At 41.9% G+C, this 27,335-nt stretch overlaps 1 protein-coding gene across 5 annotated transcripts in view; it reads left to right on the forward strand.

The window, feature by feature from the left end:
• The window catches only part of NFATC3 (nuclear factor of activated T cells 3), a 126,774-nt gene that overhangs the window by 83,774 nt on the left and 15,665 nt on the right, over nt 1–27,335 (forward strand). For 4 of the 5 annotated variants that reach the window (XM_066243486.1, XM_066243485.1, XM_066243487.1 and 1 more), the window contains exons 7-9: nt 548–603; nt 2,175–2,301; nt 10,562–11,569. In XM_066243486.1, coding sequence (XP_066099583.1) covers nt 548–603; nt 2,175–2,301; nt 10,562–11,569 — 1,191 coding nt within the window. Of the gene's footprint in view, nt 1–547; nt 604–2,174; nt 2,302–10,561; nt 11,570–23,496; nt 23,552–27,335 lie in introns of all 5 variants that reach the window. The other variant, XM_066243488.1, reaches the window with a different exon arrangement.

Below are 27,335 nucleotides of genomic sequence, written 5' to 3' on the forward strand. Positions count from 1 at the left end.
TCGAGGTAGCGCCCGCACATGGTATTTTTGTGGAAGAGCCACACTCAAGGGGCCAAAGAGCCGCATGTGGCTCGCGAGCTACCGTTTGCTGACCAGGGACTTAAGGCATAAAGCAGAAGTTGGCTACATTTGATGGAAGTGCTCTCACAGGATTGTCAAATATCGCTTGATAGAATCTATGAGGCCTGCTGACTCAGGTAGCCCAAAATCTTTCTCCCTATTTTCCCCTCATGGGTACACATTTTATTTTCATAATGGAAGCCAGTGAGGAACAGATTCTCTTTGCCAATAAACATATGATATTAAATACATTAGATTTTGTTTATATGCTTTGTGACTTGAATTACTTTTATCTTTTTATTTTTTTATTTTTTTAAAATTTTTATCTTTTTTCCAAATCCAGTCAATGAAAGGACAAAACACCTCACAGTTAGAACTCACTTTCTGATGGAGATATAAACATTTAGCCATTCTCTCAGCAGAGTTATTCTTCTTCTCTGCTTATCTAGTTGAATTACTTTTAACTGTAAATTGTTTCTCTCAACAGATGGACGACCTCAGTGGGAGGTAGAAGGAAAAATAATCAGGGAAAAATGTCAAGGGGTAAGAAATTTACCTTATTTTTTTTTAGAAATATTTAAGAAGTTTAATGAGAAAATTTGATAATGCTGCATGTGGTATAGATGAGAAGTCTTTTATCTATTGAATAATAGAAAAATAAAATGTTTAGAAATTTGGATGTGAGATAGATACTTTGTGATATTAAAATTAAATTTTAGGAAATACAATTGGTATCGTCAGGCAGTGGCACAGTGGATAGAGCGTCAGACTGGGATGTGGAGGACCCAGGTTCAAGGCCCTGAGATCACCAGCTTGAGCTTGGGCTCATCTGGTTTGAGCAAGTCTCACCAGCTTGAGCCCAAAGTCGCTGGCTTGAGCAAAGGGTCACTTGGTCTGCTGTAGCCCCCCGATCAAGGCACATATAAGAAAGCAATCAATGAACAACTAGAGTGCCACAATGAAGAATTGATGCTTCCTGTCTGTCTGTCCCTCTCTGTCTCTCTCTGCCTCTGTCTCACACACACACACACACACACACACAAAATAAAAATTATTAGAAAAGTTTCTTAGTGAAGTTATCATTAATTAGGTTCTCTGAATTCAAATAAAGTGAAGAAATCAAACAAATTCAGTAAAGACCATATATAGTGGGCAAAAACTAAAAGGACAAGCTCTCAGGGATTTGTGTACTTAGTACACACTATTGCTCAGCGTCAAGCCATTCAGGATTCAACGCAAAGCTGTGGTTCCTTCCTGGTTGGAATGGTGATGGCATCTTCTCTGAGAGCACTTCTGTGGGAATACTTTCCACAGTACTCTCCAAAGACCTGGGAGAAATTAGGTTAAAGATGAAAATTGGTTTGGAACTAAAGGTTTTCACCTTGCTTGTGTAAAATTATTTCTATATGGATATAAATTTTGTGTATTGCCAATTTAGAACATTTTTAAATTTTTTTATTTTTAATTTATTGTATTGATACGGTTTTAAGTGTCCCACTTGAGTATAACACCCTCTACATACCATATCGTGCCCCACCATGCCCCATGCAAAGTCTCTTTTCATCCGCATTTCCCCCGCTTTGTCATCTCTCCCCTACCTTCACCCCTTTTTTTCCTTTGGCTATTGCTACACTGTTGTTTGTCTGTATGTATTATGTATATATGATTTTGGTTAATCCCTTCACTTTCTTTGATTAAAACATTTTGAATATAAAATTTAAGATAAGAAATCTAAACTATAACATAATTTGGGAAATAATAAGCTTGATTAAAAACTAGAATAGACTTCCAGTTAAAATGTATAGTAACCTATAATATTCAGTAGAACAAAGTATTTTACTACACAGTATGTTATATAAGACTTTTTATTTCTGCTATAACTAGAAACCAAATTGGGTGAGTAAAAAGCTGTTGTCCCTTTAGTGGTTTACTTTAAAGTACCCATAGACTGGTGTCGCCATAGAATAAATCTCTAGTCATGATCAGTTGGTGTGCATAATGATCTATCATGGAAGGTCCAGGGTAGATAAGACTCAAGAGTAGTGCTGAGTTTAGCAGGTGGATGTCATTTTTAGTTCTGAGTGTAACACAATCTTGCTTTCCATGCTCCTTAGGCTCACATTGTCCTTGAAGTTCCTCCATATCATAACCCAGCAGTTACAGCTGCAGTGCAGGTGCACTTTTATCTCTGCAATGGCAAGAGGAAAAAAAGCCAGTCTCAACGTTTTACTTACACACCAGGTACGAGGAGTTATGATGGTTTACTACAGACCTTTATTTCCTAATGAATAAAAACTTATTGAGTGAATCCTATACTAGAATATTCAAAGTCAAGTGCTTTAAAATCAATAAAAATCCCAATATATGTCTAATCTTTAAAGTTTGTGTTGATTTTAAATATTAGCTATGATACCAGTTGTTATTTTGTAGTCATTTATTATAAGAAAAAAAGTTTGAATGTGGATCTGAAGTCTGTTTTTTAGAAGGTACCAAAAAATCACCAGTACTACAGAAAGGGCAGATGTTTGAGAATATGTGTGAACTTCCCTTGTGCCCTTACTACTACTGCAAGAAGTAAGCTGTAACTGTGAGGTAACATGATAAAATTTGTGTTTCAAAAATAATTTTTAATACAAAATATAAATTTATCAAATTAACATGTTGTACACCTTAAATTTATACAATGTTATATGTCATATATACTCAATAAATTAAAACTTTAAAAATAAAATTCTTTTTTTTTTTTTACATTTCTTCTGTTTCTATAAATGTCAGTGACTATTTTTTTCAAATTAGTAACTGTGAAGAGTGAGGTGTATATGGGAGAGGCCCAATGTTAGAAAGGTGAATCAAATAGGTAGAATGTTTTGAATGAACAGAAGAGAGCATAATAAATAAAATTATTTTATTAATTTATTTTAATTAATAAAATAATTAAGATTTCTGAGAAAGTTGGGAGGGAATAAGATTTAAAATATAAAAATTGGAGTGGGCCTTACATGGAATAAAGAACATGAGGGAAGGTAAAGAAAGTGAACAAGATGGATGTGCATTAGGAAGGTTTGTAGATAAAACATTGGGGAGTTTAAAGGGTTTCCATAAAGTCTAACATGAATAAGAAAGGAAGGGCTTTCTGGGGTGTGTGGGAGAGTGGGGGAAGCAATAGTGTCAGATTAGAGGTTTTGATTACTATTATAGTGGTAGTAATTGATGGTAAACAGAAATACCTTTTTATTATTAGCTTGTGAACTGGGAGGACAATATTAAGGCAGTGTCCTAGCAGGCATTTCATATGAGAATGGAAATCAATGGGGTCCCCAGATTGCAGAGAAAATGGATTTGAGTACAGCTGTCATCACTGGTCTTATGGATGACAGAATACAAATCAGGTGGCATGCTAACAGAAGGAAGAATGGACACACAGGAGTTTTAGACAGTCTTTGTTCTGGTTGATTGCTATTTTTTTCTCTGTAGCATTTGACTTTCTTTTTGATTAAAAAATAAAATTTTGGATAAAATTTTTATTTATTTATTTGTAGTTTTCTGAAGTTGGAAACGGGGAGGCAGTCAGACAGACTCCCGCATGCGCCCAACTGGGATCCACCCGGCATGCCCACCAGGGGGGCAATGCTCTGCCCATCTGGGGCATCGCTCCGTTGCAACCAGAGCCATTCCAGCGCCCGAGGCAGAGGCCACAGAGCCATCCTCAGTGCCTGGGCCAACCCTGCTCCAGTGGAGCCCTGGCTGCAGGAGGGGAAGAGAGAGACCGAGAGGAAGGAGAGGGGGAGGGTTGGAGAAGCAGATGGGCGCTTCTCCTGTGTGCCCTGGCCGGGAATCGAACCCAGGACTCCTGCACACCAGGCCAATGCTCTACCACTGAGCCAACCGGCCAGGGCCTTGGATAAAATTTTTATAAAAACAAATATATTGGCCCTGGCCGGTTGGCTCAGCGGTAGAGCGTCGGCCTGGCGTGCGGGGGACCCGGGTTCGATTCCCGGCCAGGGCACATAGGAGAAGCGCCCATCTGCTTCTCCACCCCCACCCCCTCCTTCCTCTCTGTCTCTCTCTTCCCCTCCCGCAGCCAAGGCTCCATTGGAGCAAAGATGGCCCGGGCGCTGGGGATGGCTCCTTGGCCTCTGCCCCAGGCGTTAGAGTGGCTCTGGTCGCGGCAGAGCGATGCCCTGGAGGGGCAGAGCATCGCCCCCTGGTGGGCAGAGCGTAGCCCCTGGTGGGCGTGCCGGGTGGATCCCGGTCGGGCTCATGCGGGAGGTCTGTCTGACTGTCTCTCCCTGTTTCCAGCTTAAAAATTAAAAAAAAAAAAAGACAAGTTGAAAAAATATTTTAAAACACCCAAATTTTCTTCAACCTTAAGCTGTCATTCTGTCTTTCTAGATCTTTTTGATTTATATGTAGATACAACTTTTAAATAATTAAATTTTTAGATGGAACTTTTTAAAAATAGAAATGGAACTATACCATATATGCTAATTTAGTAACAGCATTTTTATTTCATCAGTGGATAGAGTTCTACAAAATTTTATTAATTTCTTAGTACCTGTATTCTAGTATATGACCCTGTCTTTTATGTTAGAATTATTTTATCTTATTAATTTGTATGAATTCTTTATAGTAAAGATTTTAACCTCTTATGTTTGGTAAATAATTTCTTTTAAAATTTTACCTGTAGCCTGACCAGGCGGTGGCGCAGTGGATAGAGCGTTGGACTGGGATGCGGAGGACCCAGGTTCGAGACCCCAAGGTCCCCAGCTTGAGTGTGGGCTCATCTGGTTTGAGCAAAGCTCACCAGCTTGGGCCCAGGGTCGCTGGCTTGAGCAAGGGGTTACTCGGTCTGCTGAAGGCCCGCGGTCAAGGCACATATGAGAAAGCAATCAATGAACTAAGGTGTCGCAACAAAAACTAATGATTGATGCTTCTCATCTCTCTCCATTCCTGTCTGTCTGTCCCTATCTATCCCTCTCTCTGATTCTCTCTCTATCCCTGTAAAATATAAATAAATAAATAAAATTTATTAAAATTTTACCTGTAAAATATTAGATATTCATAAGATGCTTGTTTTTTTTATTAAAGGATTTGTTAATTTGTAACTTTTTTGGCAGCCCCCTAGCAATAGAGATCTGACCAATATCAATATGGAGTGGAAAAATAATCATTAATTGCAAATGGCTGATTCTTTTAACTGTTTTATTAATGATTTTTAGTATTATTTCTCCCACACTCAGTTTACTTTATAAAATGAAGATAATAGGATACAGAGCTCTTACAGGTGCTGCCTAAACTTCTTCCCAGCCTCATGTTTCAGGACTTCTGATGTGGGAACCCTACACTCACTCCAGCATTCCTGAAGTTGTTGAGGGGAATGTACCTTTGAAGCCCAGCAGAAATTATTTGTATTGGAGGTGTCATCTTAGCTCTAGTTTTGGATTAATGGGGCTTTTAGGAGCAGCCGTAGAGCCAGGCTCTTGTGTATAATATTTTGCCTGTGGAAAATATATTCCATGTTCTAAGAGTAGTTGACTGGAGAGACTGACTTTTGGGTTGTGATTATTTCAACTGGGAAAGAAAACTTGCCTTATAGCCAGGATATCAGGCCTCATTTCTGCCATAGACTGTACCCACTGATTAACCTCTTTATAAAATGAGAACATAAGGCCAAAGTAATGATTTTCAAATTGTTTAAATTATTTTACTTCTTAAATAAATTCTTATGCAAAAGCCAATGTATAAAAAAAAGGATGGCCTGACCAGGCAGTGGAGTAGTGGATAGAGCATTGGACTGGGATGCAGAAGGACCCATGTTCGAGACCCCGAGGTCGCCAGCTTGAGCGCAGGCCCATCTGGTTTGAACAAAAAGCTCACCAGCTTAGACCCAATGTTGCTGGCTCGAGCAAGGGGTTACTCGATCTTCTGAAGGCCCACTGTCAAGGCACATACGAGAAAGCAATCAGTGAACAACTAAGGTGTCACAACGCACAACGAAAAACTAACGATTGATGCTTCTCATCTCTCCATTCCTTTCTGTCCGTCTGTCCCTGTCTGTCCCTCTCTCTGACTCTCTCTCTGTCTCTTTAAAAATAATAATAATAATAATAATAATAATAAAAAGATGTTTCTATTTAAAAAAAGAAAAAAGGATGAAGGCAAGCTTAGGTGCTCTGTACTGGAAGAAAAAAATCCAGAGAGTTCCTCCTACTCTTTGGATCCTACTCTTCTACATCCACTACATGAGGAAGAGCATGAGGCTTCTCATACTTTGAGAACTACTAAAACAGTGATTTTTTTTCCCCTGGATCCCTCCATCTCTTAACATTCTAAACATGAAAATGAGGAGATATAACACAAAAGATAGAGTTATTCTGTTTCTAAAACTCAATTTATTCTAGATATACTGCTCACAAAAGTTAGGAGATATTTTATTGCTTCATATTCATTTTGAAATATGCCCTAATTTATGTGAATAGTATATTATAAGGTCTCTAAAATGATATTTCCTTCCAAACGAATAAATTCTTATAGATAAGTAATGATGACCCTTTTGGTCAGGTTGGAGTCTGAATCTCTTACAGATAAGGTGACTGACTTTTTTACAGTGCAAAGGACAAAAATAAATTGAAGAAAACAATATCATAAGTAAAAGAAACATTTTATTCATTGCAACAATAATATACTCTAATGTGATAAATCCATAATAAAAACATTTGTAATATTTTATATTGTAATTGATTACATGCTTATTAATTTTTAATAATAATTGTAAGAAAAAAGTACCCATTTAGATACAAATACATCGCATCATATGCAGTGGATCGAGTCTGCATCGATCAAATATGGACATTGTAAAGCCAGTAGCCGTGGCCACCATCTCAGCCGCTTGGCTTTTGCAGGTTCACATTTAATTCAGGTAGACAGTAATGAAACTGCGGAGCCAAGAACTGGTGAGCCATTACCTTCATTCCTAGCTCGTACTCTGCAAGTGAGTAAACACAAACACACTGGGCTCCAAAATCCACTCATTCAGTGCTCACAAAGCTACTAACACATCTGTGTTTTTCTAGAATCAAAGGCCCCCACCAGTCTTATCCCCTCTGGTTCCTCATCTCCCTTCTCACTGCACAAACTGGCTTCTCCTTCAGCACCTGGCCATCTTTTTTTTTTTTTTTTTTTTAAATATGACATATATGTTTGCTCACTTTGGGTGTGGGAGACAGGCTGTAAGCTGGCAAAGTCATTATAGCCTAAGGCTTAGTTTTATTTTTATTTTTTATTTTTTTTTAAATTTTATTTATTCATTTTTAGAGAAGAGAGACAGACAGAGAGAGAAGGGGGGAGGAGCTGGAAGCATCAACTCCCATATGTGCCTTGACCAGGTAAGCCCAGGGTTTCGAACCGGCGACCTCAGCATTTCCAGGTCGACGCTTTATCCACTGTGCCACCACAGGTCAGGCAGCACCTGGCCATCTTGACTGCCTCCTCTCCTCTGACCATGTGGCCTCTCTCCCCTGGAACAACATGGTCTCCTCCACTCTACAACAATGTGGTCTCTGTCTCCAAAATGGCCTCCTAGCTCCTCCCTTTAAAACTTTTCAGGGCAAAAGTCCTCCCCCAGCCCACATTAGCATAACCAAGCCCCCTTCCCAAGCCTGAAAGCAATCAGTTGTATCTCATGAGAGCATCACGTGAGCAGCAGCCATTTTTACCAATAAGTGAGCAAAACCAGAAAATATAGATTTTACAACTCATTTGCCCAACCGACATTTACAGATTAGTCTTCCAATATCAAAAAGGAGGACATGTAGAAGGACACTTTTCAAGGAGGGTGAAGGACTGCACTTAGAAGGACTGTCCTCCCTAAAGGAGGACAATTGATCACATTATTACAGACCAAAGAGTGATGCTTGATTTAGCAGACTGGCGATTTCTTTGATTTAGCCAGTGCAAAACTCTCAGTCTGGGTACCCAGGTGTGAGCCAGGAACATAGAAATAAAGATTGGATCATGCAAAAAAGATGGAATTTATGCTGTAGTTTTCAATCCCTTTGTCTCCTTTTTAGTGCATGATAACCAACTGTTTATAACCAAAGGCCCCACCCACTTCATTCAGAATTAATTAAGGGATGAGAGTAGGCTTTTTCAGAACCATAACTCTAGGTGTAGAATTTACTCTGGCTTTCCTGGGACCTGAGTAGGAGTAGCAGTAGAAGAAGGGAGGAAAATCCAGTGGTCCAGGGAGAAAGTTGTAGTTATGCCGAAGTCAGAAGAAAAATAAGTGCATTAAGACATTAGAAGCCTGACTAGGCGGTGGCGCAGTGGATAGAGTGTCGGACTGGGATGCAGAGGACCCAGGTTCGAGACCCCGAGGTCGCCAGCTTGATCGCGGGCTCATCTGGTTTGAGCAAAAGCCCACCAGCTTGAATCCAAGGTCGCTGGCTCCAGCAAGGGGTTACTCAGTCTGCTGAAGGCCCGCGGTCAAGGCACATATGAGAAAGCAATCACAACTAACTAAGGTGTCACAACATGCAATGAAAAACTAATGATTGATGCTTCTCATCTCTCTCAGTTCCTGTCTGTCTGTCCCTGTCTATCCCTCTCTCTGATTCACTCTCTGTCTCTGTAAAAAAAAAAAAGACATTAGAAAATATCATATGATTTCACTTATATGTGGAACTAATGAACAAAAGTGAACTGAGGAATGGAATAGAGGCAGGGGTGGGGTCACAGGGACCGGAGGGAAGGGGAATGACAGGATGGGATCAGAGGTGAAGGAATTAGTGAAGTATTATATGTATATCACAGAGATACAGGTAACAGGACAGCAAATCCCAGAGGGGAGCTGGGAGGGAGTTAGGGAGAGAGGGGCAAAAGGGGTGTAAATAGGGACACGAGGGTGGGGGGGTGAGGCTGTTATATTCCTTGGGACACTTGAATCCATGTTAACACTATATAAAATTAATAATAAAGACATTAGAGAAGTCAGGAACCAATAGACACAGTGAACCATACCTGGAACAGCTGATCAAGAATCAGAAACTGAATGGAGGCCTGGGTCAGGAATATGAGCATTGTGGCAGAAGCAACAAGAAGATTGGAGATACATCTTTCTCTCTGTCTTGAGGGTTGTTGGCTCACCAGTTACCAGATTTAGAGGCTAAAGTGGATGAATGATGAGCCTATGCTGTGGTTGCTAGGAAGTCAGACTAAAGTGTAGAACTTAAACGCACCCCAAACAAGGACTTTATTAATTACCTCTTCTATAATAAAAGAAATTATCAGAGCTGTCTTAATTCGCTTCCTCTGATTGAGACCATGCTTATGTGAAGAGACTTGTACTTGGCAAGGGTTTAGTAAATGGTCAGATGAGATATGACCGTGCTTTGGGTTTTGTAGTTATTTTCTTTTGATGTAAAGTGAAATATAGTCGGCCTGCGTCCACAGACTCCCAACCATAGATCGAAAACAAGAGGTGTTTATTGAAAAAATCCATGTGTAAGTGGACCCATACAGTTCAAACCTGTGTTGTTCAAGGGTCAGCTCTACTTTCATTTTGTGAAGATCTTGAAATTTTTAATTGTGTTAATAAGTAGTACAAACTTGGAACAATGAGATGTAAATTCAGAAAAGTTATTTTTAAATGAGCTTCAATAGGAAGCTAAAGTAGATAATCTCTAGAAAAGTGGACTTGAGCTGGCCAAGAGAAACAAAACAATGCAATCAGTTGTCTTGACACATAATAAATTAACTGGTGGTTCTTTTCTGTTTTAATATTCATATTAAATAAAATAAGCAAAATGCATTGATTCCTACTTTGAGTAGTCCTTTCATCAGGTAGACTCATCCTTTTTTTTTTTTTAATTTTTTATATTTATTCATTTTTTAGAGAGGAGAGAGAGAATGAGAGAGAGAGAGAGAGAGAGAGAGAGAGAGAGAGAGAGAGAGAGAAAGGGGGGAGGAGCAGGAAGCATCAACTCCCATATATGCCTTGACCAGGCAAGCCCAGGGTTTTGAACCATTGACCTTAGTGTTCCAGGTCAATGCTTTATCCACTGCGCCACCACAGGTCAGGCCAGGTAGACTCATCCTAAATCATGAATCTGCTACTTTTTTTGATGTGATAAGGAATAATGGCTGGTATTCATAGCCTCTGCTTTGCTTGATGGAATGGTGATGTGGAATCTTCATTGGTAATAGAGTATACTGCACTGCTTAAAAGCATGGAATTTTTTTTTTTTTAACTTGAATACTTTTAGAACAAGAACCACTCCCTGTTGTCTCATGATTGCTTACTTCACATATTTTATATTATCTGCCTTCCCGGAAGGCATTTGAGTTTTCTTTTCTTTTCTTTACATTCTCTTTGTAGGCATTTAAGTTTTCAGTCTATGGCTTGAATTTGTGCTATAGTTGTGTAGCCTAGTATGAAGGCTTTTCATAATTCTTTTTGTATTATGTAAGAGCATTTGCTTTAATTATTATTTTTTTCTTTCAGTTTTGATGAAGCAAGAACACAGAGAGGAAATTGACCTGTCTTCAGTCCCATCATTGCCTGTGCCTCACCCTGCCCAGACCCAGAGGCCTTCCTCAGATACAGGACACCCATGTGACAATGGACTGTCAACACAGAGAAGCTTGGTTTGTCCAATCCAGCAAACATATGCATCCATGGTAACCTCATCTCATCTGCCACAGTTGCAGTGTAGGGATGAGAGTGCTGGTAAAGAACAGCATATGATACCTTCTTCAGTCATGCACCAGCCTTTTCATGTCACACCAACACCTTCTGTGGGGTCTTCCTATCAGCCTATGCAAACTAATGTTGTGTACAATGGACCAACTTGTCTTCCTGTTAATGCTGCCTCTAGTCAAGAATTTGTTCCAGTTTTGTTTCAGCAAGATGCAGCTCTTTCTAGTGTAATAAATCTTAGCTGCCAACCACCGTCATCCATATCTTTTCATTCTTCAAATTCAAGCTCAACAGGACATCTCTTAGCCCATACACCTCAGTCCATGCAGACCCTGCCTCATCTGCAGTCAATGGGATACCATTGTTCAAACACAGGACAAAGATCTCTTTCTTCTCCAGTGGCTGACCAGGTCACAGGTCAGCCTTCCCTTCAGTTACAATCCATTACATATGGTTCTTCACAATTGGGGTCTGCTATAACAGTTTCCCCAGCAGCTTCTCATCCTCTGGCCAGTTCACCACTTTCTGGACCACCATCTCCTCAGCTACAGCCTATGCCTTACCAATCTCCTAGCTCAGGAACCGCCTCATCACCAACCCTAGCCACCAGAATGCATTCTGGAGAGCATTCAACTCAAGCACAAAGTACAGGCCAGGAAAGTCTTTCTGCACCTTCATCCTTAATATGTCACAATTTGTGTGATCCAGCTTCATTTTCATCTGATAAGGCAACTGTGAACATTAAACCTGAACCTGAAGAGCCGGAACCTAACTTTTCAACGATTGGTCTACAGGACATCACTTTAGATGATGGTAAGTTCATTTTCATGTTCTTGAAGCCGTGAAGATCCAGGAACTTATTATTTTTTTTTTTTTTTCAGGAACTTATTTTTTAAGAGTCATGAGAAAGCTACTATAGATTGCTTATTGGCATGTGATTGGGCTTTTTAAAAAATAAGTAGTTGTTACTGGAGGTGTGGTGATACATGATTTGGAGAACAGGCATAAAAATCTATGTTTTAAAGTCTGTTTTGTCACCAATACGTGTTGCAGACTGTGAGACCTTGAATGATAATTTACCACCCATTTGTGATGGAACTGAAAACATGAGATTTACTGGGCATTTTTTCTTCCAGAACATACAGTCATGTCAGTGTCCAGAGAGTGGAATTCAGGGCATTAATTCAGTAAACATTGATGAATGCCATCTATTTGCAGGACAGAGTTAGATGCTGGGAATACTAGTAATGTTTTAAAAGAGTTCCTGTCCTTGAGGAGACTCACACAGGTAATGAACCTGCTCCTTTGTGGCCCTGCTACTTGCTGAATCAGATAGTAGAGAACAGTACAGGATCAGACAGGTTTGCTGCTGTTGATACAGCTGTTGGCACCAAGATGAAAAGAAACTATTTGTATAAATATAGCAAATTGTTATGTAGGTCTCTGTATTTATAAAATCAATAAATTAGGGATCAAACTCAAATATTATTTCAGTAATTGAAAATTACTCCAAATAGGATTTTTCAGGTAATAAATTTAGGGCTTATTCTTGGCTTTATCATCATTTATATAGTAGCAAAATTTTTTCTTAATAGTAATTCAGTGAAAGCTATCTATAAGTATTCTCTAGTATGAAAATTCTAAAGATTCTGAAATGTGGATATAGAATTTTACTTCTTTTTTGGTTTTGTATTGATCTGTAAAGAATAAATTTAGCTCAGCTGTCTCCTTTACACATCTCAAGAGGCCAAGTTTACTCCTTAGTTACAAAGCTGGTTTTAAATCTCAAATTCTAAGCATAAGTGGAGAAAGATAAATAAAATGCGGCACTTCCCCCTCCAAGGGCTTTACTATCAGATCAGTATACAACTGTCATTGCAGTGAGTCTGAGTCACTTACAACCAAAATAAAAGAGAAGTACTTTATGAGATCAGGAGAGAGATGTGACAGATTTCATAAAGATTCAGCAGATCTTCCTTGAGATGACCTTTGATCTTGGAAGATGAGTACGTACTTGTTTGCAGTAAATGAGGATCAGAGGACAAATCAGACAACATAAGTAGAAGCATAGCTATATCTGGAATGCTATATCTGATTTCTGTGGCTGGAGGGGGCAAATAGCATAGAGGATAGCTTTCCAAGCCACAAGGGGATGTGCCAGGTCATTTGTGTGTAAACAGAAGGTATTTGTATAAACAGTAGCAATACCTACAATTTACATAACATTTTCCTATTTCTTATTTAATGTAATCCTTACTAATCTTCTATCTCTAAGGATAGATAGTGACTTTTAAAGAATTAGACTTTCTGCCTGACCAGGTGGCGCAGTGGGTAGAATGTTGGACTGAGGCACAGAAGACCCAGGTTCGAAACCCCAAGGTCACCGGCTTGAGCGCAGGCCCATCCAGCTTGAGCGCCGGGTTACCAGCTTGAGCGTGAGATCATAGATATGATCCTATGGTCTCTGGCTTGAGCCCAAAAGTCGCTGGCTTGAAGCCCAAAGGTCCCTGGCTTGAACAAGGGGTCACTTACTCTGCTGTAGACCCCCCCTCCCCCGCATCAAGGCACAGATGAGAAAGCAATCAATGAACAACCAAGGAGCCACAATGAAGAATTGATGCTCCTCATCTCTCTCCCTTCCTGTCTGTCTGTCCTTATCTGTCCCTTTCTCTTCTCTTTCTCTCTCTCTGTCGCTGTCAAAAAAAAAAAAAAGAATTGGACTTTCTGACCTGACCAGTGGTGGTACAGTAGATAAAGCATTGACCTGGGATGCTGAGGACCCAGGTTCGAAACCCCAAGGTCACTGGCTTGAGTGCGGGCTCATCTGACTTGAGCACAGGCTCACCAGAGTACAAAACTAAGTGGAACAACTAAATGGGACAGTGGATTGATGCCTCTCTTTCTCTCTTTCTTTTCTCTTTTGTCTCTCCCTCTCCCTCCCCTCCTCAAATCAATAGAAAAATACTAAAAAAAAAAAATTTTAATGCCAAAATGGATTAGAAGCACGGTTTTTTGTTTGCTTGTTTGTTTGTTTGTTTGTTTGTTTCCAAATTTGGAAATGGGGAGGCAGACAGACTCCCACATGTGCCCCACCAGGATCCACCCGGCATGCCCACCAGGGGGTGTCTGCCCATCTTGGGGCGTCGCTCTGCCATAATCAGAACCATTCTAGCGCCTGAGGCAGAGGCCACAGAGCCATCCTCAGTGCCCAGCAAACTTTGCTCCAATGGAGCCTTGGCTGTGGGAGAGGAAGAGAGAGACAGAGAGGAAGGAGAGGGGGAGGGGTGGAGAAGCAGATGGGCGCTTCTCCTGTGTGCCCTGGCCGGGAATCAAACCCGGGACTCCTGCACGCCAGGCCCACGCTTTACCACTGAGCCAACCGGCCAGGGCCTAGAAGCACTGTTGATGTAAGAAATATCCAAACCTCTAGCCTGACCAGAAAATGGTGCAGTAAATAGAGTGTTGGCCTGAGATTCAGAGGACCCAGATTTGAAACCCTGAGGTCACCAGCTTGAACAAGTGCTCATCCAGTTTGAGTGCGGGGTCACTGGCTTGAGCGTGGTATCATGGACATGATCCCATGGTTGTGGCTTGAGCCCAAAGGTCTCTGGCTTAAAGCCCAAGGTCACTGGCTTGATCCCAGGGTTGCTGGCTTGAGAGCAAGGGGTCACTGGCTTGGCTGCAGCCCCCTGGTCAAAGCACATATGAAAAAGCAATCAATGAACAACTAAGGTGCCACAACGAAGAATTGATGCTTCATATTTCTCTCCCTTCCTGACTGTCCCTATCTGTCCCTCTCTCTCTGTCTCTCTCACTAAAAAAAGAAAAGTGTCCAGACCTCTAGAGAATTTGCATGAGTTTATTTGAGCCAAGCTGATAACAAGGATAACAGCTTTGCAGCTTCTTTTATGCATGTGAAATTAAGGAGGGCCAGGCCCAGGTAGCTCAGTTGGTTAGAACAGTGGTCCCCAGCCCCCAGGCCGCAGACCGGTACTGGTCCATGGGCCATTTGGTGCCGGTCTGCAGAGAAAGAATAAATAACTTAACATTATTTTTGTTTTATTTATATTTAAGTCTGAACGATGTTTTATTTTAAAAAATGACCAGATTCCCTCTGTTACATCCATTTAAGACTCACTTTTGACGCTTGTCTTGGTCACGTGATACATTTATTTGTCCCACCCTAAAGGCCGGTCTGTGAAAATATCTTCTGACATTAAACCGGTCCGTGGCCCAAAAAAGGTTGGGTACCAGTGGGTTAGAACATCATCCTAATAGGCCAAGGTTGTAGGTTTTAACCCCGGTCAGGGCACATACAACTGTCAACCAATAAATGCACAAATATGTGGACCAACAAATCGATGTCTCTGTCTCTTTTTCCCCCTCCTTCTTCCTCTCTCTCTCTCACTCTCTCTCCCTCTCCAAAAAAATTATTTTTAAATCATTTAAAGAGGTGCCATTTTCTCTGTAGAGCCTTGGTTTGTTTTTTTTTCATTTTTCTGAAGCTGGAAACAGGGAGAGACAGTCAGACAGACTCCCGCATGCGCCTGACCGGGATCCACCCGGCACGCTCACCAGGGGCGGTGCTCTGCCCCCCAGGGGGCGATGCTCTGCCCATCCTGGGCGTCGCCATATTGCGACCAGAGCCACTCTAGCGCCTGAGGCAGAGGCCACAGAGCCATGCCCAGCGCCCGGGCCATCTTTGCTCCAATGGAGCCTTGGCTGCGGGAGGGGAAGAGAGAGACAGAGAGGAAAGCGCGGCGGAGGGGTGGAGAAGCAAACGGGCGCTTCTCCTATGTGCCCTGGCCGGGAATCGAACCCGGGTCCTCTGCACGCTAGGCCGACGCTCTACCGCTGAGCCAACCGGCCAGGGCGAGCCTTGGTTTGTGAGAAGAGTCAGGGCAATCAGATTATTATATTCTCAGTATAAATGAAGTTTGTTTTTCTGGGTTTGTTTTTTTTTCTTTTTACAGAGAGAGGGATAGATAGGAACAGACAGGAACAGAGAGAGAGAGATGAGAAGCATCAATCATCAGTTTTTCATTGCAACACCTTAGTTGCTCATTGATTGATTTCTCATATGTGCCTTGACCGTGGGCCTTCAGCAGACTGAGTAACCCCTTGCTCAAGCCAGTGACCTTGGGTCCAAGCTGGTGAGCTTTGCTCAAACCAGATGAGCCCGCACTCAAGCTGGAGACCTCGGGGTCTCGAACCTGGTTCCTCTGCACCCCAGTCCGACGCTCTATCCACTACGCCACTGCCTGGTCAGGCTGTAAATGAAGTTTTTGGGTGTTTTTTTTACAGAGACAGAGAGAGTCAGAGAGAGGATAGACAGTGACAGACAGACAGGAACGGAGAGATAAGAAGAATCAATCATTAGTTTTTCTTTGTGCATTGTGACACCTTAGTTGTTCATTGATTGCTTTCTCATATGTGCCTTGACCGTGGGCCTTCAGTGGACCGAGTAACCCTTTGCTCAAGGCCTGTCAAGCTGGTGAGCTTTTTGCTCAAACCAGATGAGCCTGTGCTCAAGCTGGTGACCTCCGAGTCTCGAACCTGGGTCCTTCCGCATCCCAGTCTGACGCTCTATCCACTGCGCCACTGCCTGGTCAGGCTGTAAATGAAGTTTTAACGTCTCTACTCCATCCTCCTCTTTCACACCAGAGTTCATACTCTGTTGTCCCCAGTGATATTATATTCCTTTGTGTCTCTTCCTCACCACCTTCTTTGGAACATCTCAGGGCCTTTTGAGTTCCAGCTGCCCTTGTTTTTGTTTTTGTTTTTGTTTTTTGTTTTTTTCATTTTTTTAGAGGGGAGAGGGAGAGACAGAGAGAGAGAGAAGAGACAGAGATAGAAGGGGGGGAGGAGCTGGAAGCATCAACTTCCATATGTGCCTTGACCAAGCAAGCCCAGGGTTTCGGACCAGCGACCTCAGCACTTCCAGGTCGACGCTTTATCCACTGCGCCACCACAGGTCAGGCGGGCTGCCCTTGTTTTTATGTGGGCTGTGATGTTTCTGAATTGATGTAGAGCAAATCTAATTTTTCTTCTATTACAGCCTTTTGCATGTGTGAAATTTTCATCACTTTGTCTTTTTTTTTTTTTTTACTTTTATTGGTTATAGAGAAGAAGGGAGAGAGAGAGAGAGAGAGAGAGAGAGAGAGAGGAAAAAAACATCAATTTGTTGTTCCACTTATTTATACATTCATTGGTTGATTCCTGTATGTTCCCTGACTGGGGATCAAACCCGCAACCTTGGCACATTGGGACAACACTCTAACCAGCTGAACTGCCCAGCCAGGGCTTCCTAGTGTTTTGTTTTATTTCCTTTTCATAGTGCAGTATGTGAAAGAATACACTTTCGTGAGCTCTGAGATGATTGGAACTGTCACCTTCCTTGTGCAGATTTTATCAACATGGCCTGAGGTCGGAACATTTTCTTGCTGTTGATTTAGTGAGTCATAAATATGGCTAAATCACATTCTTTCTATCTTCCTGCCTCTTCCCCATGGCTGTTTACATATGTTGTTTCAGGAACCTAAGTTTAAACTTTTTAAAAAATTTTTTAGTGAGTGAGAGAGACAAGGATAGTAAGGAAAGGAGAGAGATGAGAAGCATCAACTTATAGTTGCGGCACTTCTATGGTTCATTGATTGCCTTGATGGGAGAGGGGTGTGGGGCAGGGGCTCCACCCAAGCCAATGACCCCTTGCTCAAGCCAGCAACCATGGGGTCATGTCTATGATACTACACTTAAGCTGGCAACCCCACACTCAAGCTGGTGAGAGAGCCTGCACTCAAGCTAGCAACCTCAGGGTTTTGAACCTGGGTCCTCAGTGTCCCAGGCCAATGCTCTATCCACTGCACCATCACCTGGTCAGGTGGAACCTAAGATTAAACTTTACAGTTATCTTTGTTCAGTTTCACTGAAGTGATTTTGGCCCCTCATAATTAATCTTGCAAGCTCAGAAAAGTCCCAGAAGCATTTGTGTGTTTCAGAGTAGTGTGGCTCCCTCCTCAGGGAGATTCCTTGGATTAATAACAACAGCAGGGCCCTGGCCGGTTGGCTCAGCGGTAGAGCATCAGCCTGGCGTGCAGAAGTCCTGGGTTTGATTCCCGGCCAGGGCACACAGGAGAGGCGGCCATCTGCTTCTCCACCCCTCCCCCCTCCCTCCTCTCTGTCTCTCTCTTCCCCTCCCGCAGCCAAGGCTCCGTTGGAGCAAAGATGGCCCGGGCGCTGGGGATGGCTCCTTGGCCTCTGCCCCAGGCGCTAGAGTGGCTCTGATCCTGGCAGAGCGATGCCCGGAGGGGCAGAGCATCGCCCCCTGGTGGGCAGAGCGCCGCCCCCTGGTGGGCGTGCTGGGTGGATCCCGGTGGGGTGTATGCGGGAGTCTGTCTGACTGTCTCTCCCGTTTCCAGCTTCGGAAAAATACAAAAAACAAACAAAAAAACAACAACAGCAGAATATTGACCTTTATTACAAGCCCTGTTCTCTTTCAAGCAGTTCCCTTGTAAGGCTGTAATATTTATTTTTTTCCATCAATGAGGGTATTATTGAATATTATTTTGCTACTCTTCTTTGCTAACTAGATGTACCATTGCCCCTGCTTAAAAAGTGTTCTACATCTTTAAAATTATCAATGAGTTTTTACTCATATGTTACAGTTTGTATGTCTGGAGCTGTAATTTTTCCTAAACATTCATGTGCTTTATAGTGTTATGTCCCAGATTTTTAGTCAAATGATATACATTAAAACAGTACAGAAATAGAGAAATTGTCACAGCTGTGTTTTATGCATTTTCATTAAGATTACAGTATTGTTAAATTTGACTGTAGACCTTTAAATACAGGCCTATTTAATTTGTGATTGAGCTAACTGAATCTAGTTACAACTTTCCATTCGAATCCCTTAGTTCCCACTTGTCCTCCTTTGTTCACAAACTAACAGAGCCCGCAGCTGCAGCTCTTCAGCAGAGAAGAGGGTACATGTTAAATATAGCCTGACCTGCTGCTGTGGTGAAAACTGACACTGCCACTTGCAGGCTCTGTGCAGTAGCACGCTGATCCTGAATGTAGGGCAATTGCTAATTCGACTGTAAACAGGGACTCTAGACATGACCTCAGCTGCTGCAGTTCTCTATATAAGTGACAAGAGAGCCTACTTTCAAGTAGCAAGGGCATGTTAAACAAAAGATTCAGGTGGTTATCTTGGATAGAGGAAGCAGGAGGTTGGAGGAGCAAAGAGGTAAATATTGTCAGTGTTCTAGTTCACCTGTTGGATACTCATTTCACTGGTGTTTATTATAGTTAAATAAATAAAACAAAAGAAAGCCATGCACAGTCAATGGTAAGAGTGTGTCACAAATGAGGTATTATATGTAATTAATCAGTTGGGGGCCGTGAGCTGGAGGGAGGTAGTGGGACTCAGGGTAACACATGAGTCCTCTTCCTGGGAAGCATTCATGTATCATCTAACCTCAAACATATTTATGCTGAATAATTCTAGTTGCAGAAAGGTCCCATAAATAATGTTCATGTAGGTTTTGGATTGTGTCTCATGCAGAATGGACCAAGATGAGAATTCAAGACCTTAATTAGACATGACCACTCTTGGACATATACACATATATAATAAGAAATTTTATTTTTTATTTATTTTTCTATAATAAGAAATTTTCATTTTTAAATTTACAAGTTGGGAAAAGTCAAGAGAGGCTAAAAAACTAAATAACCAGCATATCAAAAGTCTTCAAAATAAGTTTACTTCAAAAGTATCATTTTAAAATAATTAATTATGGTCACTTTTTTGGTAATAAAACTAACTTTTTTAAAAGCACTGTGCCTAGGTACTTTGCTAGTATTTCACTAGTTTTTCCCTACTCTCTGTGAAAAGTAAATTATTAGCTTTATTTTTAGAGACGTGGCTCAGGTTGCTGAAGCACTTTCCTGGTATTATATGGCCACAAACACTGGGACTGACATTTGAATCCAGGTCTGTCTGAAATTTAGATTGTCTCACATGTGTTTAGTGGTTTCTGAAATAGCTATAACCTGTATAAACGCAATAAAGTCTTGATGTTTGTCTTCCAGGTGTGTGATACAAAGCCAGTGTCTAAAGATGTATTTTATTTTAAAATTCATATCCTAATGTTGAGGCCCTTTGAAGATGGAGTATTGCAGGGACAAAAATATTTTAAGTGAGAGATAAATAAATTTAGGCTCGCCAGTTCAGCTTTTGTAGTTTGGTGGCAGTTCTTCAGCTTTGCATTACAAGGTTACATCTTACCAGGGATCTTAGTTTTTGATAAAACTTAGGTGAATATATTTAAATAGCTCTTCTCTTTTTGAAGATGTCTAACTTCTTTTTTTCTTTTTTTACATTTCTAAAGCCTACCATTAGCCTATCTGGACAGGACGAAAAGTGTGACATTCTTAATTCTGATGAAAGATAAAGAAGGGTTGAGAGTGGTGGTTATAAGCATTCTAGCTTTATATTTACAAGGATGTGGAACAAATTAAGTCCCTTATAATCATCTTGTGTATTTAAAAGCATCTGTAGATGACTTTATGTGGAATGGGAGTTTTTAAATGTTACTTTATTTGGGTTTTTGAAAAAGTCATGCATTCAGATGTTAAAAATTTACTAAAGGTACAACAAAGTGCAGAGTGAAAAGTCTGTCTCCTAGGTACACAGTTATCCTCTGTATGGACAGTTGGAGCTACCAGTTTCTTCGCTGTCACTCTAGAGCTATTTTATGCATTTATAGCAATTGTGTACTTTTTTCCCTTATTTTTAATAGCATACCATGTATACTGTTAGGCATTTTGCTTTTTCTATATGTTGAATCTTGGAAAAATTTTGTACTGTGACATAAAAGAACTTCCTTGAAAGATTAAAAAAAATAATAGCCATCCTAAATGGGTATGAAGTAGTATGTCATTGTGGTTTTGATTTGCATTTCTCTAATGACTAATTATGTTTGACATCTTTATATGAGTTTATTGGTCATTCATTAAAGATACTGATATATCTTCTCTGGAGAAATGTCAAGTCAAACCTTTTGCCCATTATTTGAGTTTTTGTTATTAAGTAGGAGTTTTTATGTGTTGTTGTTGTTTTTTCTGAAGTGAGAAGCGGGGAGGTAATCAGGCAGACTCCCCATGTGCCTGACCAGGATCCACCTGGCATGCCCACCAGGAGGCAATGCTCTGCCCATGTGGGGCGTTGCTCCCTTGCAACTGGAGCCATTCTAGCACCTGAGGCGAAGGCCATGGAGCCGTTCTCAACGCCCGAGCCAACCTTTATTATTATTATTATTTTTTTTTTTTTTACAGAGACAGAGAGGGAGTCAGAGTGAGGGATAGACAGAGACAGACAGACAGGAACAGAGAGATGAGAAGCATCAATCATTAGTTTTTCATTGCGCATTGCGACACCTTAGTTGTTCATTGATTGCTTTCTCATACGTGCCTTGACCGCGGGCCTTCAGCAGACTGAGTAACCCATTGCTGGAGCCAGCGACCTTGGGTCCAAGCTGGTGAGCTTTGCTCAAACCAGATGAGCTCACGCTCAAGCTGGCGACCTCCGGGTCTCGAACCTGGGTCTTCCACATCCCAGTCCAACGCTCTATCCACTGCGCCACCGCCTGGTCAGGCCCGAGCCAACCTTGCTCCAATGAAGCCTTGGCTATGGGAGGGGAAGAGAGACAGAGAGAACGAAAGAGGGAAGGGTGGAGAAGCAGATGGGCGCTTCTGTGTGCCCTGGCTTGGAATCAAACCCAGGACTTTCACACACCATGCCAATGCTCTACCACTGAGCCAGCTGGCAAGGGCCAGTAGGAGTTCTTTATATAATCTGGATATTAATCCCATATGACATATTACAGTATTTGCAAATATTTTCTCCCATTCTGTGGGTTGTCTTTTCACTCACTTGAGAGTATCCTTTGATATATTTAACTTTGATGAAAGTCCTTTTTTTTTTTTTCCCCCTTGTATTTTTCTGAAGCCGGAAACGGGGAGAGACAGACAGGCTCCCGCATGCACCCGACCGGGATCCACCCGGCACGCCCACCAGGGGGCGACGCTCTGCCCCTCCAGGGCGTCGCTCTGTCGCGACCAGAGCCACTCTAGCGCCTGGGGCAGAGGCCGAGGAGCCATCCCCAACGCCCGGGCCATCTTTGCTCCAGTGGAGCCTCGGCTGCGGGAGGGGAAGAGAGAGACAGAGAAGAAGGAGAGGGGGAGGGGTGGAGAAGCAGATGGGCGCTTTTCCTGTGTGCCCTGGCTGGGAATCGAACCCGGGACTTCTGCACGCCAGGCCGACGCTCTACCACTGAGCCAACTGACCAGGGCCGAAAGTCCATTTTTTAAATTTATTTTGCTGCCTGTTTTTAGTGTCATACTTAAATCATTTCCTAACCCAAGGTTATGAAGTTTTGCCCTATGTTTTCTTCTAAGAGTTTCATAATTTTAGTTCCTTATGTTTTGGTTTTTAATCCATTTTGAGTTAAATTTGTATGTATTGTGAGGTAAGAGTCCAACTTCTATTCTTTTACCTGCAGATATCCAGTTTTCCCTATACCATCTGTTGAAAAGACTGCCTTTTCCATTGAATAGTCTTAGAACTCTTGTTTGAAAATGAATTGGGCCCTGGCTGGTTGGCTAAGTGGATAGAGCACTGGCTCAACCTGTCATGTGGACATCCTGATTCGATCCCCAGTCAGGGCACATATGAGAAGTAACCATCTGCTTCTCTTCCCCTCCCACTTTTCTCTCTCTCTCTCTTCCCCTTTCACAGCCAGTGGCTTGATTGGTTCGAGCGTCAGCCCCAGACTCTGAGGATAGCTCAGTGGGTCCGAGCGTCAGCCTCAGGCACTAAGGATAGCTCGGTTGATTTGAGCATCAGCCCCAGATGGGGGTTGCCAAGTGGATACAGGTTGGGCTGCATGCAGGAGTCTTGTCTATCTCCCCTCCTCTCACTTAAAATAATAATAATATTAAAAGAAAATGAATTGATGCCTGACTGGAGGCATCCTGAGAGGAAGGAGAGGGAGAAGGGTGGAAAAACAGATGGGCGCTTTTCCTGTGTGCCCTGGCCGGGAATTGAACCCAGGACTTCCACAAACTGGGCTAACACTCTGCCACTGAGCCAGCCAGCCAGGGCTCTCTTATTCTCTTTCTTTGGTTTGCATGTCCTTATGCCAGTATCACACTATTTTGATTACTGTAGCTTTGTGGCAAGTTCTAACATTGGAAAATGTGAGTCCTCCATCTTTCTTCTTCTTTTTCAAGACCGTTTTGGCTCTTTGCAGTTTTTTAAGATTCCATATGAATTTCAGGATCAGCTTTTCTGTTTCTGCAACAAAGAGATATGTAATATCTGTTTTTGATAGGGATTACATTGACTCTGTACCTTGCTTTGGTTAGTAATATCATCTTAACAATATTAAGTCTTCCAATCCATGAACATAGGACGTTTTTTATTTATTTAGCTCTTAATTTTTTTCAGCAATGTGTAGTTCTCAGTGTACAAATTTTTTTTGCCTCCTTGGTTAATTCATTTTATTCTTTTTGATGCTATTGCAAATGAAATTGATTTTTTAAAAAGATTTTATTTATTGACACTCAAGCCAAGAAAGATGGTGACTGCAGTATTAGAGAATGACTCAGCACAGGGGTTTGGTGGCTGTCCCCCACAGTGTCTCTCCCTGGACCTCCAACTTTACACTCTCCTCATGCAGCTCCAGTCCTCTCAGCTCTCCCTCCACTGGATCCCCGAGAATGAAGAACAATAAGGTAAAGAAGAGGAGTCTCCAAATGTCTGGATGAAAAAACCAATTTTCAGTGAGCTTCCATTTAACACTATTCAGTTTTCTTGGAGCAAGACCAAAACAGAATGGATACTTCTTTCAGAGAACGGATGAATGAGAACATGGAGAACTCCTTAGGACAGGTTGTAGCTGGCTGAAAGAGGATATAGATTTCTGTCATCAAAGAGGATTTTGGGTAGGTGGACCCTTGTCTACTAAAAGATTTTTGTTCATCTTTTCCCACTCCTCGTTCAGAAAGCATCTTTCTAAACCCTTTGTCAGGATATATGCTTAATATAAGGATACTGTGCTATTTATTTTGATTTCTTCAAGCTTTTTTTAAAAATTATATTTGCTCTTTTTAGTTTTTTTCTGGCTAAATTATATTTTTAGCAAAATAGCCAATTAATATTTAATCCAAGAAGTCCTGTTTAATTTTTTTTTTTCCTTTTTTTTTTTTTTTTTGCATTTTTCTGAAGCTAGAAACAGGGAGAGACAGTCAGACAGACTCCCGCATGCACCTGACCGGGATCCACCCGGCACGCCCACCAGGGGGCGACGCTCTGCCCACCAGGGGGCGATGCTCTGCCCATCCTGGGCGTCGCCATGTTGCGACCCTCCTGGGTGTCGCCATGTTGCGACCAGAGCCACTCTAGCGCCTGGGGCAGAGGCCACAGAGCCATCCCCAGCGCCCGGGCCATCTTTGCTCCAATGGAGCCTTGGCTGCGGGAGGGGAAGAGAGAGACAGAGAGGAAGGCGCGGCGGAGGGGTGGAGAAGCAAATGGGCGCTTCTCCTATGTGCCCTGGCCGGGAATCGAACCCGGGTCCTCCGCACGCTAGGCCGACGCTCTACCACTGAGCCAACCGGCCAGGGCCTGTTTAATTTTTTAAGAGTCAGTTCTTTTTTTTTTATGCAAGGACAATTCTCTTCAGTAGCTATTAGTAAGAAGAAATTAGACAAAAAGTAGCACATTCAATATGCTGATTCTCTTAAAACATGAATGTATAAGCAGTCTAGAATGCATGAATTGGAATGTGAAGCCATGGATCCACCACTAACAGAAGAATGGAGAGAAGAGAATGACAGAGAACCTGACTCTGAGCATTACACAGAAGTTTCAGATGGAAATACATAGATTAAAAAGAAAAGAGGTGGCCTGACCTTTGGTGGCGCAGTGGATAAAGCGTCGACCTGGAAATGCTGAGGTCGCCGGTTTGAAACCCTGGGCTTGCCTGGTCAAGGCACATATGGGAGTTGATGCTTCCAGCTCCCCCCCCCCTAAAATGAATAAAAAAATAAAAATAAAAAAAAATAAAAAAAATAAAAAAAATAAAAAAGAAAAGAGGTGAATGACAGCTATGGTTTGGGTAACGTTTGTGGCAAGTATGCAAAATAACAATGGAGTCTTTAAAATAAATAAATATATATATATATATATATTTTTTTTTTTTTTTTTTTTTTTTGGCAAAGAACAAGACACCATGAAAGAATACATTTGATTGATACTTCTATAATAGAAGTTCTTGAACTGAGGTTAACAGATAACATGAAATTACTGAAAGATCTATAAGTTACTTCTACCTCTTCAAAACCCTTACAAATCATACACTTAGTTATAAGTTTGTATACATTAACTAAAATCTTAACTGTGTGGCCTGACCAGGTGGTGGCGCAGTGGATAGAGCATCGGACTGGGATGCGGAAGGATCCCAGTCTGAGGTCGCCAGCTTGAGCGCGGGCTCATCTGGCTTGAGCAAAGAGCTCACCAGCTTGGACCCAAGGCGCAGGGGGTTACTCGGTCTGCTGAAGCCCCACGGTCAAGGCACATGTGAGAAAGCAATCAATGAACAACTAAGAAGTCGCAACGCGCAACGAGAAACTGATGATTAATGCTTCTCATCTCTCTCCGTTCCTGTCTGTCTGTTCCTGTCTATCTCTGCCTCTGTTAAAAAAAAAAAAAAATCTTAACTGTGCTTTCTTTGGAATTACATTAGTATGGTATGGTAATGCATCTTGTATGTTATCAGAATATTAGTTTAGCACATTAGTGATGGGGGAATAATACAAGAGGTAGCATATAGATAAAGATTTTCAAAAACCTTTCTTCTCATCATATTCATGGAAACATATACTTGCCATTTATTTAATTTGTCTTATGACCTGCTTAGGACAAAGATGTCAGAAGATGGATTTGTACAATTTAATACTCTATTTTTTATCTCTGCCCTTATTATGAGGATAATGCAATCTCAATAACCTGCTGATACTAAGAAAACCAAAAACACTTTGAAGTAGAATTAGTCATAAATAGGTACTGAAAGCTATTTAAATATGCCTACCATAGATCTAATAATACCAGTTAATTCACAAACATTTGAAGGAAAAACAGTTCTATACATTAAATGGAAAATACAGTCAATAAATGCTAAGGAATCTGTCTAGAAAATAGAGAAAAAAGTGTATTTGCTGGACAAGTAAGTTTGGAGTTTATTAAAATGAGTATTTGAGCATTTTTTGAAGAGGTTTAAGAATAAGAATGACTTAAAATTCTTGTTTAGGCAAGTCATTTAGTTGGATCAGTAGGAAAAAGTTTAAATTTGAGTGTTCATAAAAAATGACAATGATAGAGGAAAGAGTACTAAAATTCAAATTCAAAATATACTTAAAATAATATTTATTAGACAGTTACTTGCAGTTATGAACATTGCTGTTTAATAATAAAGTTGGACCCTATAAAGAAAAAAAGATACTAATTATTGATTTGAGAGAGAGAAAGAAGGAGGAGGAGCAGGAAGCATCAACTCATAGTAGTTGTTTCTCATATGTGTCTTGACCCGGCCAGCCTGGGTTTCAAACCAATGACCTCAGCATTCCAGGTCATTGCTCTATCCACTGTGCCACCACAGGTTAGGCGGAATTGATTTTTTAATTTATTTTTTTGGATTGTTCATTGAAAGTATATAGAATACAATTGAATTTTGTGTGTTGGTTTGTTTTTTTGTTTTTTTTTTCCATTTTTCTGAAGCTGGAAACAGGGAGAGACAGTCAGACAGACTCCCGCATGCGCCCAACCGGGATCCACCCGGTACGCCCACCAGGGGCGATGCTCTGCCCACCAGGGGGCGATGCTCTGCCCATCCTGGGCGTCGCCATATTGCGACCAGAGCCACTCTAGCGCCTGGGGCAGAGGCCAAGGAGCCATCCCCAGCGCCCAGGCCATCTTTGCTCCAATGGAGCCTCGGCTGCGGGAGGGGAAGAGAGAGACAGAGAGGAAAGTGCGGCGGAGGGGTGGAGAAGCAAATGGGCGCTTCTCCTGTGTGCCCTGGCCGGGAATCGAACCCGGGTCCTCCGCACGCTAGGCCGACGCTCTACCGCTGAGCCAACCGGCCAGGGCTTGTGTGTTGGTTTTGATTTTATCTTGTAACTGTTTGCTTAATTTATTTTATTTTTATTTTTATTTTTTTTGGTATCTTTCTGAAGCTGGAAACGGGGAGAGACAGTCAGACAGACTCCCACATGCGCCTGACCAGGATCTATCCGGCACGCCCACCAGGGGGCGATGCTCTGCCCCTCAGGGGCGTCGCTCTGCCGCGACCAGAGCCACTCCAGCGCCTGGGGCAGAGGCCACAGAGCCATCCTCAGCGCCCGGGCCAACCTTGCCCCAATGGAGCCTTGGCTGCGGGAGGGGAAGAGAGAGACAGAGAGGAAGGAGGGGGGTGGAGAAGCAAATGGGCGCTTCTCCTATGTGCCCTGGCCGGGAATTGAACCT

Source organism: Saccopteryx bilineata, chromosome 9 (assembly GCF_036850765.1).
Source record: "Saccopteryx bilineata isolate mSacBil1 chromosome 9, mSacBil1_pri_phased_curated, whole genome shotgun sequence".
NCBI lineage: Eukaryota > Metazoa > Chordata > Mammalia > Chiroptera > Emballonuridae > Saccopteryx > Saccopteryx bilineata.